Source organism: Anabrus simplex, chromosome 10 (genome assembly GCF_040414725.1).
Source record: "Anabrus simplex isolate iqAnaSimp1 chromosome 10, ASM4041472v1, whole genome shotgun sequence".
Classification (NCBI taxonomy): domain Eukaryota; kingdom Metazoa; phylum Arthropoda; class Insecta; order Orthoptera; family Tettigoniidae; genus Anabrus; species Anabrus simplex.
The window spans coordinates 129,714,604-129,730,809 of record NC_090274.1 but is presented as its reverse complement, the minus strand read 5'-3'; the positions used below and the strand labels follow the sequence as shown (position 1 = coordinate 129,730,809).

The 16,206-nt window shown below is 41.8% G+C and overlaps 1 protein-coding gene across 2 annotated transcripts in view; it reads left to right on the top strand.

Annotated features, from left to right (window-relative positions):
* Gli (carboxyl ester lipase-like protein Gli) overlaps window positions 1-16,206 on the top strand; it is a 191,464-nt gene that overhangs the window by 105,628 nt on the left and 69,630 nt on the right. For both annotated transcript variants that reach the window (XM_067154886.2, XM_068229317.1), the window contains exon 7: window positions 2,146-2,356. In XM_067154886.2, coding sequence (XP_067010987.2) covers window positions 2,146-2,356 — 211 coding nt within the window. The remainder of the gene's footprint in view (window positions 1-2,145; window positions 2,357-16,206) is intronic.

Here is a 16,206-nt window from a genome sequence, read left to right as displayed (position 1 = left end):
GAAACTGACGAAGATTCCCCTGTAAAATTGAATATAAAGTATCAAAATTTTTGAACTCGCATACCGGTAATTAATGTTTGATGCCGGTTTTGCAGTCTAACTTGCTCGCCTCTCATCCTGAGGGCCCGGGTTCGATTTCCGGCCAGGTCAGGCATTTTTACCTGGATATAAGGGCTGGTTTCAGGTCTACTCAGCCTACATGATTACCTTTAAGGCACTATCTAATGATGAGATGGCGACCCGGTCTAGAGAGTCAGGAATATCGGCCGAGAGGATTTGTCACACTGACCATGCGTCACTTCGTAATCTGCAGGTCTTTGGGTTGAGCAGCGGTCGCTTGGGAGGGAAAGGCCCATTGGGGCTGCAGTTTGGTTTGGTTTAGGAGTTTTTGCAAGATTATAATTGTACATATTTCATTTTTGCGATGTTTAGCCAAACTGTTGATGGTTTTCACTCATTCCCTGATTTTCCGTTTTATTTTCATGGTTCTTCCAAAAACGGAGAATCGAGGTTCCACTGTATGTAGCTTTGAAAATTTATCCATGGAAAGAGTTTTTATATTAACATTAGAAGCCCTTTGCTAGGTATGGCAAGAGTATTCCTGCGGCTTAGCTTAACGAAGTCTAAACTGTTAAAGATGTCCTCAGACTGTTTTCTCTAAGAATTATTGAGCATAAAATGTTCTAGCAGAAGGTTAAGAACACAAGACCACACTGGGCTAAATATCTATATTTCCCCATAACTTTGTCCCTATGAACCAGATCAGTTTGCAAATGTCTGTGTTTTAAAACAATGTTGGGACAGAATCATTATTTGTATGCCAGTGAAGAAGGGCATAAATGTTAATGAACTGCAAAAAATACTATTTGAGTTTCTGTATTTTTGGAAATATAATAATTTGTCATTGAGTAACAAATAAACTAACACAAACAAAAAGAGAACAGTTTAAAGGTATTAACATAATAAGTTCCACAAAAATTCTTATTCTTAAAGCAAAGTTATAGCTACATGTTCCATCCCTCTTGCGGACATCCTGAGCCTAGCGAACAAAGAAAGTTAATACCAATATAAATGGTCCATTATTGGACATTATAAATTTTCCAGCTAACTCATTCCTGGTTGCCTGCGTTTCACCCTCGTATGCTAGGTTGGGCTCGTCAGTTGGTACCTAGCACACCTACCAAGACGCATGACTAGTGCATACCGTGGAGGCCACTGCGTAGGCTACTTGAAGCCACCGGCAGTGCCAATGCACTATGAGGGACCTTGTCTCACTACCAAAAATTGATGCCTGCTTAAGTTAAACAGTAGAATTAGCATAACAAAAAGTGTGTTATATACGTGCCCACAGAAAGTGTGCCATTTGGCAACAAAATGGTGACATGAAATTCATTTGAAACATCTCATCGTTGTTCAAGTATAAAAGAATCTTACGTTTACTGACACGCAGGTTATGAGAGAGGACTAGCAGTTTAGTCTTGGAATTGTAAACTGTTCAATTGGTGGGTTAATGGATAATAAACATTGTGTGGAAAAATTGCCTGTTAACACAGGGGGTGCCATTATAAGTTGAACAGCCGGGCTTGGGTCGTATGGTTTCAATCGTGGAGTAATCTAGAATGAAAACAGGTTATTGATAAATTGTGTAAACGTAAACAAGATCGAAAGGTAAAAATAATATAAGGCACATCTGAGTACTGACATTCCTTGTCAGTCGTCATGTGTCTTGGCAGACAAGCCGTGTGCTGTGTACGGATTGTTGTCAATTGTTCGCTGGACGTAGCGGCCAAGTGGGGGAAGAAGTAGGGTGGGCTTATATTCTCGTTGGGCTTTCTTTAAAGAATGTAGTAATTATTTCTTCAGAAAGGATGTTACCATTGGGGTTTGTTCTTTGGTCTATGTCGATGAAGGTATTGATTAAGGCACCTTTATTAGCTGTTTGGAGGATGGAGAGATCTTGTTCTATTCAGTTCGACATGTGGGAGCTCATTGTGCTTTTTTGCGTCAGTGTGTTCCTGGTAACGAATATATTACTTGTAACAAACAAAAAGATGTTCCTCTGCACTCCCTAAAACTGGTTCATATTACTGATTGTATTCACCAAACCCAGAAAGCTAGTTGATGTACTTGCTACTGTGTCTGCAGGTTACTGTACCATGGGTGGGACTGTTTCCTTGGGGCCCGGTGCTGGACGGGAACTTCACCATCCCCGGTGACTCCTGGTTCGAGGGCTGGAAGGAAGTGGACTGGCACTTCCTGTGGGACACTCCTGCATCGCTCATCAAGAGAGGGCTCTTCAACCACAAGCTGCACTTCATGGCTGGCGTCACCACCCAGGAGGCTGCTTACATGATATGTGAGTGAGCTATCAGTACAGATAGAAAATGACGTTTATGACGGCCATTCAAAAGAAATGAGCAAGAGGCTATAAAACGAAAACAGCTGAAAGGATTGTAATGCATTTGCCAGCGTAACAGCGCTGAGGTCCTAAACTCGCAGCTGGAGGGATGTAGGTGCACACCACGTAATGACAGAGCGAGCACGCGCACCCGTTGATCGTCCAGTGCACCCAGTCATGCTGACAACAGTGAAATGGAGGCTTCAAAAGAAGAGCAAAGGGGTGTAGAGTGTTTCCTGACAACAGAAGGAGTGAGGGGAACGAAAATTCATCCAAAAATGGCACAAGTGTACGGAGAACACTGCATGTTCACTGCAAGTGTCAAGGCGTGGCACAAGTGATTAAGGGACAGACGGATGTCATTGGCCGATGATGCACGGTCTGGAACGCTACACCGCATTTTGTCATTGTCTAGCAGGTGGATGCCCTCATTAAGCAAGACCGGTGAGTTACGGTAGCAGCCATTGCTGCAGAGGTCCGAGTGAGCATCAGAGTGGTTCATGCCATTATTACGGACAGATGAAATTTTGCTAAAAGTGCGCCCAATGGGTGCCTCACAGTATTCAACCAGCACAGGAAGCATGTCGAACGGACCTCTCTTTTTGTACATCTGCTGCACTGTGCCAAGGCAGGGGATGAGTTCCTGTCACGAGTTGTCGTTGGAGACGAGACGTGGTGCCACCACTTCAAATCTGAGTCAAAACGACAAAGTCTCCAGTGGAAGCATGCAAGGTTGCCCTGACCCAAAAAATCTAAGGTGAGCTAAACCTTTTACCTCAGATGACTACGTCAAGCAGTACATTCAGAACTGTTTCACAACGCTGCCCCGGATGGCCATTCACCGCCTTGTGTTGCAATGGGACAAGTGTCTCAACAGTCCTGGGCAATACTTTTGAAATAACGGTGCAGATTTTCATTTTATAGCCTCCAGCTCGTTCTTTTAGAATGGGCGTTATATATCTAGTGACTCCACTGGCTTCTCAGAAACATTGCTTGCAAGATTTTTGGAATTGATTGGTGGTGACATGGCTGGGGGCATTTTAGGAAGCTATTTTCTCTAATTACATGCTTATTATGTAGTTATTAGTGATTACAACAGATTAAAGTAGCCATCAATACAGGATTCGCAACGTTTGAGTCCGTAGTTGATTTTGGTCGAATGACTTGACAGTGGCTGCATGCTACTTTCTGATGTTCCTTATAAAATAGGGAGAATTCAAAACGGCAAAACATTTATTCGCTATAGCGGATTGTTGTTATATCAGATTTTTCGTTGAAGTCAGAAAAAAAGAAACACATTAAAATCGGTATGAAATGGCAATCAATTTGTTCAAAACTTGTATTTTCGCAGATGATATCCGTACTGTGGCTTAGTCGTTAGTTATTTTTCTAGTTCTGATATGTGAACGTGAATGTTCAATTTTGTTCATAAAAATTGTAATAATATCACTTAAGAGGCTTCTGTGGGGAATGTTTCAGTTTTCTTATTCAGATGGTATCACCTAACCTAACTTAACCATATACGTATAGCGCCACTAGAGTACTGACAAACATGCGAATAGTATTCAGACACAAGAAAACCTCTGAAATCAATTACGCACTTTGCCGTATCTTGAGGTGTATCACATTCTTACTTATTTCAGTACATAGCATTAAAATTAAACAATTGTATAGTTCAGCCTTTGTTTCTAACGAGTTAACAGCTGCTGTTGGCCATGTTAGTTACACATTTATTATTTATTTCTTCTACTTCTTCTTAGAATGCCATCACCCTACAGAGGTTGGCGATCCAATTGATTACAATAACACGTTAAACAGTGGTTCGAAAGATTTCTATAGAACTTAGTCTGTATCAGCGCCGCAAGTCTTTAAGCTAGGAATTTCTGCATCTCTCCACAGATACTTTGGTGTATCAAGTGTTTTCTGAAAACACTCCTGCTTACCTATCCACCAGATTTCACTACCTGTTCAATACCTGGTCGGTCTGTACGCTAGAAATTCCTGTACATCGAACCGCAACATACACCGCCACGAGGTGGTGGAATGAACTCCCCAGTGACATCAGGGAAGCTAAATCTAAGACAAAGTTTAAAATCCTTTGCTAGCGTCATCTCATAAGCACTCGCAGTATTTCTTGAGTGTGAATGGGTTGCATGAATGAGAGTGAATATGGTTGTTAATACTTTAGTTATACTTTACTTTAATTAGTTTAGTTTTTACTCTAGGTTGTAAAGATTTAATATGTTCAAGTTAGGTTGTTTCAGTTTTATACTGTTGGTATATTATTAAAATGTAAATTGTTGAAATTCTTACATTGTAAAATTCTAAAAATTATATTGTAAATTAATACACATTTATATACATAAAGTGGTTAATCCGTTACATGGGGAGGTCATACACGAGGATGTCCTGCATATTGGGGAATTATTTTCAGTAAAATTTTTCTTTAAAAAAGAAATTGTTTTTGCCAACCTACACCCGCTCAAATATTATATTATGTTAAACTTATCATGAAATTATACGCTGCAGTGTAAATTGCGTTATTATTTACAATTAAAACGATTTTTCAATTCATCCAGTGTCAGTGCAAAAATTGCACATGTACCATTTCATATTTATTTGTATTGGTTATATTAATTCATCGTTGAAATGCGTAACACACAAATGAAAAATGATCAAATACTCCAAATAATAGAGACACATTCACTCAAATATCACATTTTCCTGAAATAAAGTAGAAAAATCTACTCACCACGTAGGCCTATAACTTGCCATTGTAGAGGGCAGCGAGTGAGTTCATTCATCACAATTTTTCACCACATTACACAAAATTACACTCAGTAGCTATAACAAATGACTGGATTGTACAGCGGTCACCGAGTGTAGACTACGAGCTTCTCAAATTCCCCGAGCATGGAACCTGAGACTCGCTGGCATATTTGCAATGCTCATACTTCAGCTGTGTGGTATAGCCTGAAGCATGGAGAGGGGCACAAAGCGACATTGCATACTACACAACAATACTGAGTGTCGCGCCGCTGGCCTTTCGCCACACAAACAACGCATCTCTTATTTGCGTTCAGTCTTGATTTTGAGGCTGGATTGAAATCTGGAAAAATGCCTTCCGGAGAATCGAGTTGACAAGTCAGCGGGTGAGGGTCTCGCTGATCGAATTGGCAAGGCTGGGTTAGGGGTAGCGTTCACATACTTCTGAAATAGTTTCTGCACAATTTGAATACGAAACTCCAGCTGAGACGAATACATTGAACAGTGTTATGTCCAGTAGGTGTCTAAAACTCTTGTGGTAATATTTCTTCATTCTTTTTCTCACCATACTGTATGGCATGATACATTGGTTCGATAAGTCCACCCCTCCCATTGACTCATTGTACTTAATACATACAACTGGCTTCTCTTTGGTTTCCTGTTTCTTGTACCAAGCTCGATAGCTGCAGTCGCTTAAGTGCGGGAGATAGTGGGTTCGAGCCCCACTGTCGGCAGCCCTGAAGACACCAGGCAAATGCCGGGGCTGTACCTTAATTATGGCCACGGGTGCTTCCTTTCACTTCCTATCCCATCGTCACCATAAGATATATCTGTGTCGGTGTGACGTAAAGCCAAAAAAAAACAAAAAAAAAAAAAAAAACTCTTTCTTGTTTAGAATAGTGCACATATGAATACTACTCAGCATGCAGATATCTCTCTTGTCATTCCACTTCAAGGCCGTGAGTTTGTTTTTATAGGCAAAGCCACCTCCCCTTTTTTCAAGTTATTCCCCATGACGTGGTTTGGCAGGTTTTTCTGTTAGATTTTACAGTTCCTATACTGCTGTGCATACAGATTACTTTGTTCTGCAATAAGTTCGCACAGTTCGCCCTGAATTCCACTTTGGTATGTAGCTGGAAATCAGGCTCTCCTACATCCCAGTCACTAGGTGGAGTAGGAGGCAAATCGCTCTCACTCTCTGACTCGCTACTCTCATCGGAGCTCGAACTCGACACCTGTCCAGGCCTACTCCGATGTAAGCACTCGTGCTTGGAGCATCTAATAGCGGGATAGTTTCACCATGACTATCAATAATCTTCCTCACTGAGTTTGAGAATATCATCACTCGGAAGATGTACAATTCTTTTGGACATGTTCACAACAACGCTACATGTAGAATTAAAACAATAAATCACAAGTGATATTTATATACCAACAAAACAACTTATGAGAGCTGGAAACATTCACACCGAGACACACGATACTACGCTCTACACAGCACACTGACAGAGCTTCTTGCCAAGCGCCACATGTGCTGTTCTTGCGCTACACAGCTATGTACCAGATAACAAGGGGATTCCCAGACGAGAACTGCTTAGATACACGAAGGTGAAAATATTTCTGTCAGTTGGCAGCACCTCTTGGAACATACGGAGAAAGTTTCAAACCTACCGCTTGTTTCGTAATGCAAATTATAAGACATTATCACGTTTTTAAGATTCGGATGAAGCTGAAGGTCCTGATGAATGGTCACTACAGGCATGAAATTTTAGCATTAATTTTTCTATTTATAGCGTGATGGTACCCGCATCTCCGAAGCTGCTCTCGTGAGCACGCATCAAAACTGGTACAACGAAGGGTAAACAGTGACGCGTGGTCCGGCCGTGTGTTGGCAGCGGCTCATTGATGCCAGAGACCAGTGAAGGCTGTCGCACATCGTTCAGTCAACAGGTACAACGGTGATGACACAGCACATGGTTCATCGAACACTGCTGTGCGTGGGACTGTGGAATCAACGACGCAGTCTTACACCAAAAGCAGCTCCTGAGGTGGACACACAGCCATCACCAATAGACTGTGGAGGATTGGAGAAAGGTTGCGTGGTCCAATGAATCCAGATTCCTGGTTCTTGATGACCGAGCTCACGTATACCAATTTTCATAGGACGCTGTGGCGCGTGGTTGCACGGTCGTGCAGAGACCGGCTGGTGAAGGAGGTGTACTGATCTGGACATTGCTTTTATGGGTCACGCTAGGTTCCATTGTTCTGGTACACCAGTCCCTAACAGCTGTCCGGTATCTGGATGCAAGTCGGCAGTGTTCTCCGATGGTGACAGCCACTTCCAATAGGACAGTGCCCCATGTCCTGCTGCCAGGATTGTGAGGAACTTGAATTTGCTTTAATGATGTGGCCCCCAAATACTGCCGATATGAACTCCATTGAACATTTGTGGTTCCACTTGGAGAAGCAGGTTCGTGCAACATCACCACCGCCTCGCAGTGAACGCCAACTGCTTGTGGTACCAGATACGCCAGGATACCTCCCGCCAACTCGTTCAGTCGATGCCTCGTCTAGTGGCCACAGTTTGGCGGGCAAAACGTGGTCCTACATTGCATTAGGTAGGTGGTCATAATGTCATATAGTATCGAAAGTTTTCAGCTGAAAAATAAGACCTTTAAGATTTCCAATAATGTTGCCAAAAGACGAAGATAGAAAGAAACAAAATCATGACTTTGCAAAAAATATATGCCCACAAATGTGTGAAGTTTTTCCGTAGATTTGAATTAAAGAATAACCTTTTACAAGTTTCAACAGTTTCTTCCTTCATTATTTTTCAGTTCAACACCGAATGAACGTTTGTGTTTAAATTTAATGACAAATCACAATTGGTAATTTAAAAATCAACAATCAAAATATTGCAAATTAGAAACAGCGTGAGTCTTTCTATGGGTAAAAATCAATATTTGAGCATATGTGGTTTACGGAATATCAGCTGACTTTAGGATAAAATAAAATTTCACGAGCGGGACATTGGGAAATACGGACGTGTGAGTGAGCTGAGGTGCTCTATATGGGAATAACGCTACAGCAATACGTGTTAAGAATTGGAAGACGGCATGATGCAAGGTGGCGCTGAGAGAGGGAGAGAAATTAGTGGTTATAAAGGACTGTTGGAGATTATGTTGTGTGCGACGGTTATTACGACGCTGCTGGTGGTAGGAGGTATAGAAAAGAACCCGGGTCCAAACCAGGGACCGTTCCGTTGGGAGGAGCTTGAAGAGATCAACAGACTGGTGAAGGAAGCGAGCAAAGGAGAAGAAATAAAGGAAATGATGCAACCCAAATGAAGGAGATGAAGGACTTAAAAATTTTATAAAAGAAGAATTTGGAGGGTTAAATGACAAGTTAGCTGAGATAGAAGATGAGGCAGGGAGCTTGAAAAAGAAGGTGGTGGTACTGGAAGAGGAATTGACAGCAATGAAGAGAGAAGTAAGGCTAGCGAGGAACGAATCAGCAAGGAAAAATGTGTTTGTGTATGGTGTACCAGAGGAAGGAACAGAATCAAAAGTGGAGTTAGTATTGAAAGTGGTGGACATAGTTTCGAACAAAATGAAGATAAACTTCTCTGAAGTTGATATAGATGATATATATAGAGTGGGAAGGAACAAGGGACATAGGCCGGTGAAGTTAAGATTAATTTCAACCCTGATGGCCGATATAATTCTGAGGAATGCTAGAAATTTGAAAGGATCCAACATTTATTTGAAGGCTGAGACAGAGAAAGAAGACAGGATGCGGTTCGATGTCTATAAGCGGCATATTTGGTGGGCTAGAGCTCAGGGATTGCAAGCCAAGATAGTGGGGAGGTGTCTGGTAACTTCAGGCAGAAATTGGTCGTGATTGTGGGCACAGGAGGAACTGCTGAGGATGGAAAAATGTGAGGAGGAAATGAGTTGCAGAAATCGAGAGCAGGGCGACATCAGTACAGAGAGAAAGAGAGAAGACGGGACTGCGGGGTCAGCGGTCAGGTGGCGGAGGCAGCACAGTCCTTGGTGAGTCAGAACAACCCAGGAAGGAGTGAATCAACAAGTAGGACACCAGACCGAAGTGAAGTGGGTATAGGTAGTGAAGAGGTGACGGGAAGGGAAAGGAGTCAGGGTAGTGACTCAACCTCCCTGAATAAGAGAAATACAGAAAGAAACCTGGAGAGAAATCAGGCGTTGAATAAGGCGAGATCGTTAAGTTTAAAAGATCTATGGGGTGGGAAAAAAGGCTCTGGTACGGAAAAGGGGAAGGATGTGGGGAGGGAAGGGGAGAGGGATGCGGAGCAGCCAAAAGGAAGAATTACAAGATGTAAGGGAGGAAGTGGTGAAATGCAGAAGTATAGAGAGGGAGGGGGAGGAAATAAATAACTAGAGATGGTGATAGGGGTGCTGAATATTGAGGGGTTGATGGGGAAGTTAAGGAATAGGGAAATTGTGAATTTAGTGAAAGATTTTGAGATAATTGCTCTAGTAGAGACGTGGTTAGGGAAAGGGGTTGAAATTACATGGGACGGTTATAGAGTAGTTAACGTGTTAAGGAAAAAAATAGGGAAGAGGGGCCAAAACCCAGGGGGTGTAGTAGTTTTAATAAGAAATGAGGTAGCTGAATGGGTGGAGACATTACAGACTAGGGTAGAAGGGGTAGTGTGGCTGAGAGTAATAATGGGGAAGGGGGCAGTGGAAGCAATTTGTCTGGCACTGCTTTATAACCATCCGAGCGATTCAGCGATTGAAGAAATAAACACAATTAAAGGGATGTATGTAGAAGATGGATGATGTTATTGGGGGATTGGAATGCGAGAGTGAGCAATAGGGTACCGGTGTACGGGAAAGAAGTAAAAGTAGACGGGGAACTGCAAAGAAAGACTAAGGATAATGGTGTAAATAGTTATGGAGAAAGGTTATTAGAGTTATGTGCTATAGAACATTTATTTATTTTAATTGGGTGGATGAAGGGGATAGTGTAGGAGATTTGATGTATATTACAACAAATGGAGGGAGTGTAGTGGATATAGGAATAAGCTCAGAGATAGCGTTAAGGAGAATAATAAGTTTTGAGGTGTTAGAATGTGGGTTAACGGAACATATGCCTATCAAAATAAAATTGAGAACTTCGGTTGCTGATGAGAAGGGAAAGATGGAGGAAAGTCGGGAGAGATGTAGGAATGGAGGATGGAAGTACATACGGGATGATAATACTAAAGAGAAATTGAGACGGCATTTGAAAGAGGAGGGAGATATATTAAGGGTGGAAATTGGAAGGGTGGCAGAAGGGAACGACATGGATAGCGTGCTAAAAATTAATAGAACACCCTGTATGGAAGGTGGGGAAGAAAGTGAGAAGGGTAGAGGGAAAAAAGAATAAAATGAATGGATGGTTTGATGAAGACTGCAAGAAAAAATGCGAGGTTGTAATGAGAGCCCTAGCAGAGTTTAGGAAGGATGGTGAGCAAGAAAAAAGGAAGGAATATTGTAAATTGAGAAGGGAAATGAGAAGAAAAGAGGACGGAAGAAGGTGGAAGCTGAAAAAATAAATATATATTGTAGAGAGAAGAAATTTGAGAGGATATGGGAGTCAATAAACGAGATCAGAAGAATGAAACCGGTGGGGAAGGGGGATAAAATAGGAAAAAACGAGTGGGTCAGGCATTTTAAAAGGCTTTTAGAAGGGGAGGGGAAATTGGGTAGAGAAAAAGGCAAGTCATATATAGGAAGGGAATTGGAAGTAGTCATTATAATATTGGATGACCGGGCGAGTTGGCCGTGCGCGTAGAGGCGCGCGGCTGTGAGCTTGCATCCGGGAGATAGTAGGTTCGAATCCCACTATCGGCAGCCCTGAAGATGGTTTTCCGTGGTTTCCCATTTTCACACCAGGCAAATGCTGGGGCTGTACCTTAATTAAGGCCACGGCCGTTTCCTTCCAACTCCTAGGCCTTTCCTATCCCGTCGCCGCCATAAGACCTATCTATGTCGGTGCGACGTAAAGCCCCTAGCAAAAAAAATAATATTGGATGGGGAGATAATAAGGCAGGAGGTAATTAGAGTATTAAAAAATGCTAGACCCAAGGCTGCAGGAGGTGTGAAGTGTATTTCCAATAGTGTATGGAAGGAGGTTGGGGCAAATGAACCGAGGTTGATTGGGATTGTGAAATTCTTTAATAGGTTGCTGGAAACGGGGTAATTTCCTAGAGAATGGAGGAAGGGGGTATTATGCCCTATTTATAAAAATAAAGGAGCTAGTAGCGATCCTAATAACTATAGAGGAATTACACTCCTAGACTCGTTGTCGAAGGTGTACACAGGGGTTTTGGCGAACAGGATAACAAAATGGGCGGAACAGTATGGTAGGATATCTGAGTTCCAAAATGGATTTAGGAAAGGAAGGAATACGGTCGATAATGTTTGGATTCTGGACACTTTGATTACAAGGTATGTGAGGATAGCAGGGCGTAAATTATATGTAGCAGCGATCGACTTAGAAAAAGCCTTCGATACGGTCAGTAGGGAGGCACTATTTTTGAGATTAAGGTAGGTTGGAATGTCGCAGAAAATGATGGTGGCAATAGAAACAGTTTATGAGGAAGTGTTTGTGATGATTAAATTGCAGGATGGAAGGATGAGTAAGTGTTTTGAATCGAAGAGCGGGATGAGACAGGGGTGTAAGCTATCCCCGATATTATTTATAAATAATATTTTAGAGGGTCATGATGGAGAGGCATGGCAATGCCCTTAGATAGGGAAAATGGAGGTTCCGGGGTTGCTATTCGCGGATGATCTATTGATATCGGCTTTGACGGCAAGTGGGTTGCAAAAAGGGTTGGACAAGGTAGTTGAGTATACTAGGAAGTGGTCTCTCAGAGTAAATGTAAAGAAGACTCAGATAATGGTGTGTAGGGAAAGGGGTGGGAGATAGAATAAGGAAGTCTGGAGGCTAGATCAGGAAAAAATTAGACCAGAAGGAAAAATTGAGTACCTAGGTGTAATAATTAGTAAGAATGGTTCTTGGAAAAATCAGTGTAGGACGGCAACATTTAAAGGAAGAGGAGCGCTTGCGGCAGTGGGGGTATTAGAAAAGAAATTTCCAGATGTTAAATACAAAATTCAAAAAACGGTGTTTAAATCACTGGTAATGGGCAAAATGCTATTTGGAGTCGAAGTATGGGGAATGGAGGAGGGGAGGGGTGAACTAAACTAGGTGGTGGCAAAATTTATTAAGATCATGATGGACCTCCCGAACTGTACAGCCAATGCCGGTGCCAGATTAGTGTGTAAAGAATCGATGAAGGTTGAAATAGCTAAGAGGGTGTTTAAGTATTGGATTAGATTGGAGGAAGGGAAGAGTGGGGCATTAGTACAAGAAACGTTTAGTTTTCAGAAAGGTATGACGAATGAAGGTTACTGGGTGAATAAGTGCAAAAAATGGTTACAACAGATTGGATTGGGGGTATATGGAGAGGTCTGGGGGGGGGGGGGGATAGGAATAAATGGAGGAAGGATAAAGCGAAGACTACTAGATATTGAAAGACAGAGCTTAATAGGGGAATGTGGAGAGAGAGTCTCTTTATCAGTATTAAATAAATTGGTGGAAGTGAGGGTAGATGGGATAAGAGAGGTTTGTATTGGTGGGTATTGGGTGTTCCGAGGAATAGGGGATGGGTAGGGAGTGAGAATAGTGATAGATGTGTGTTATGTGGAGAGAAATGGGAGGACCTGCATATTTTTAATCAATGCCGAGCTTTGGAGGAGATAAAGATCAAACTACTACGTAAGAAGGAGCTGGATATGGTAGGGGAAAGCTATAAGATGACATCTTGGTTATGTAGAGAGTGAGAGAAAGGAACAAATATAGTGAAATTCTTAAATGTGGACAGAGCTAGATTTATAAAGAAATTGAGGGAGTAACAGGAGTTGTGCAGATAATGTGGTTCATGCCGAGGGAGGAAGGGGGAAGGCATTCTGCTCAGAGGAATGGATATCCGCCCTGTGCAGATGCGGGGCGGGTATCATGGTGACCATGATATCAGAAGAGGGCTGTAGTGTTAGGGGAAAGGGGGAGAGCACCTTGCCCTATGGAAAGGTGATCCGCCTGGGGCAAATTGTTGGGAAGTAGATCAAGAAGTAGAAGGATGGGAGGAGGTGATAGATTAATGACTCGAGGAATATGAGAGTAGATGTTTTTATGAGAAGAGTTGGTAACAAGGGAAAGCCTGAGAAAATTAGTTTATTATGGATGGTTGAAATGAAGCTTAGGTGGAAGCTAAAAAAAATAAAAAAAAATTAGTGAGATGACTGAGTGAACTAATGGACTTGGAATGGAAACTGTTTGTGTGTAAGTGAGGTGTAAAAAAATAAATGTAAAATGGTTGTTAGTTGATGTTTAAGTCTTAAGTTAAATAAGGTGAGACGTAGTGGGTGAGAATAGTGCGAGAGAGGAGTAGGTGACGTATCAAAGGAAGAGGGAGGGATTGGGACTTGACCCACCCCAAAGAAGTTAGGCTTGAGCATGTCTTCACAGGAAGAAAAAGGAGGGGGAAGGTAGAGAGCTGACAATGAACAGAGAAGGTGTGACGTACATAGCAGAAGTGTGTGGCAGGCCATGTGTTGGGTCTGGTTTCCGCCAAGGTGGCTTGTCACACACGGTAGGGAAGGAATACAGTGTCAGCAAGTGTAGTTCTCACGTGGCGAGGCTGGTGGCTGCTGTCGACGGGTTGGTGGGCATGTATTCAATACCAGGGCTGATGCAGCGACCAGTCTACTAAATTTTTTAGGTGGTAGGTAGGAGTAGGTAATGAGGGTAGTCCGCGTACGTGGGGGATGATACTGAGTAGATGTAGAGGGAGTTAACTTAGTTAAGTAGTTTTAGGAGAGATGTAGTGCCTATTGTTTGTTTGTTTTTTGTTTCGCTCTGTCTTTATTACCTGTAAGCCGATGGTGTACACTAGGGTGGGTAATAAAGATATGTATGTGTGTATGTACAGTAGAACCTCGATAATTCAAAATCGGTTAATTCAAAATGCCGCCTAATTTGAAGGTGGTCTTGTTTCCAGAAACATGAGATACAGTTGTGCATGTTATTTAAATTGTTTAATTCGGAATACGGATAATTCGTAATTCAAAGTACAATGTCGGCCCCATTACCGAAATTCAGACTTTTAATTCGAAACTGCCTTTACATTTTAAAACAGTAGTATGTTACAGAGTAATTTCAACTCAAAATTTATCCACGTCATAATATAACGCGTGTTCCGGAACGTGGAGTGTTACCGTAGCTTTCCGCATTTACACTCACTTCGGTGGATCTACAGTCCGCTTCATGGTTACTAAGTAGAATGAAATCGGAATTCTTTTGTATTCAAACTTTTAAGGAACGCCGTAATATCACGCAACGGGCAGTGTGCGGGAAAACAGAATCCGCGAACACTGGCGATGCCGACAGTTGACGGAAAAAAAAAAAACACGTGGCTCATACAATAAATTCGTTGGCACCGAACAATATTGTCATTGCCGATGAAACTGCATTACTTTATTTTAATGCGAGCCCAAACGATCATATGGTTTTAAAGGAGAAAGTGCCAGCCGGAGAATCGTACAAGTGTGAGGGATGGGGGTCATTGTAGTGCGTTGCAATGCACATGGAAGCGAGAAACTTTATCCCCTCGTCATAGGAAAGATCGATAAGCCACAATGTTATGGGCGTCGGGCACTTTCCATGCCAGTACAAAGCACCTAAAAATGCAAACAGTACAGAAATCCAAAAAATAATGCATTTGCACAGGGGAACCAGCATAATTTATCCTCGTCTTTGAATTGTGTGATATTTTTCTTTCGTTGCGTGAGGTTATGTTTGTAAGTCATTTACCTAAGTGCATTATTTGAACATTGTAAATGCACCTTCTTGGATACAACTTGGAAATAGTTTTTTCCCATGGCATTTGAAAGGTTTAAACCGTGAATCGAGGTGATTGCATGTATTAATGAGTCTTAGAATACTTTGTGACGCTGCAAGTGTTTACAATTCTGAAGTACAAGAGAAGTAGCATGGCGGGAAATCATACAAGGATAGTCATCGGAAAGTTCGATTTTAAGGACATCGGGCACTTTCTGTGTAAATACAGGGCATCTAAAATGCATACAGTATAGTAATTTAATGAATAAAGTACTTGCACATGGGAGCCAGCATAGATTTCTCGTCTTTGAATTGTGGGTTTTTTTCCTTTCTTTCTTTCTTTCTTTCGTTGCATGAGGTTATGTTTGCCAGTGAGATATCCGAGTGCATTATTTTAATACTGTAAATGCACCTTCTTGGATACATTTTGGAAATAGTTCTTTTTTCATGGCATTTGAAAGGTATAAACTGTGAATCAAGGTTAACTGCATGCAGTAACGGGCCTGAGAATATTTTGTAACGCAGCGAGGGTTGGTACTTCTGAATTGCAAATTGGCGGTTAATTCGAAATCACGTAATTCGAAATCCGATTTTTGAGTCCCAACGACTTCGAATTAACGAGGTTTTACTGTATGTATGATATTTCCAGCCATGTCGTATGTAAGGAATGAAACAAAATGTGAAAACTTTCTTTTTCTGGATTTAAATTAAGTATGAAATTTAATATGATCACACATACTTCAAAAAGTTGTGTTTTGCCCGGAAATAGAGTTTATTCCCATAATATCTACTTATAGCATTAATTCACAACAATGGAACTCTCCTTAAAGGGTTGAAATCATGAGATGTAAGTGGTGCTGGTGGTGATTACTGTTTTAAGAGGAAGTACAGCTAGGCAACGATCCTCTATATAACAGTAATCAGAGAGAAAAAATGGAAGGGATCCAACACTTAGAAAAATGAAGGTGTCGGTCAAAGAAAGACAAGGGCCGCAAAGGGCGTGAAAATGAAAGACTCCCTAGGCCTCGGAAACCTAATACCGTTGGGGTCAGAAAAGAACAAGTGTTGACCAAGGGAGGTCAGACAGGATAGATGCAAGTGAGGAACCTGGC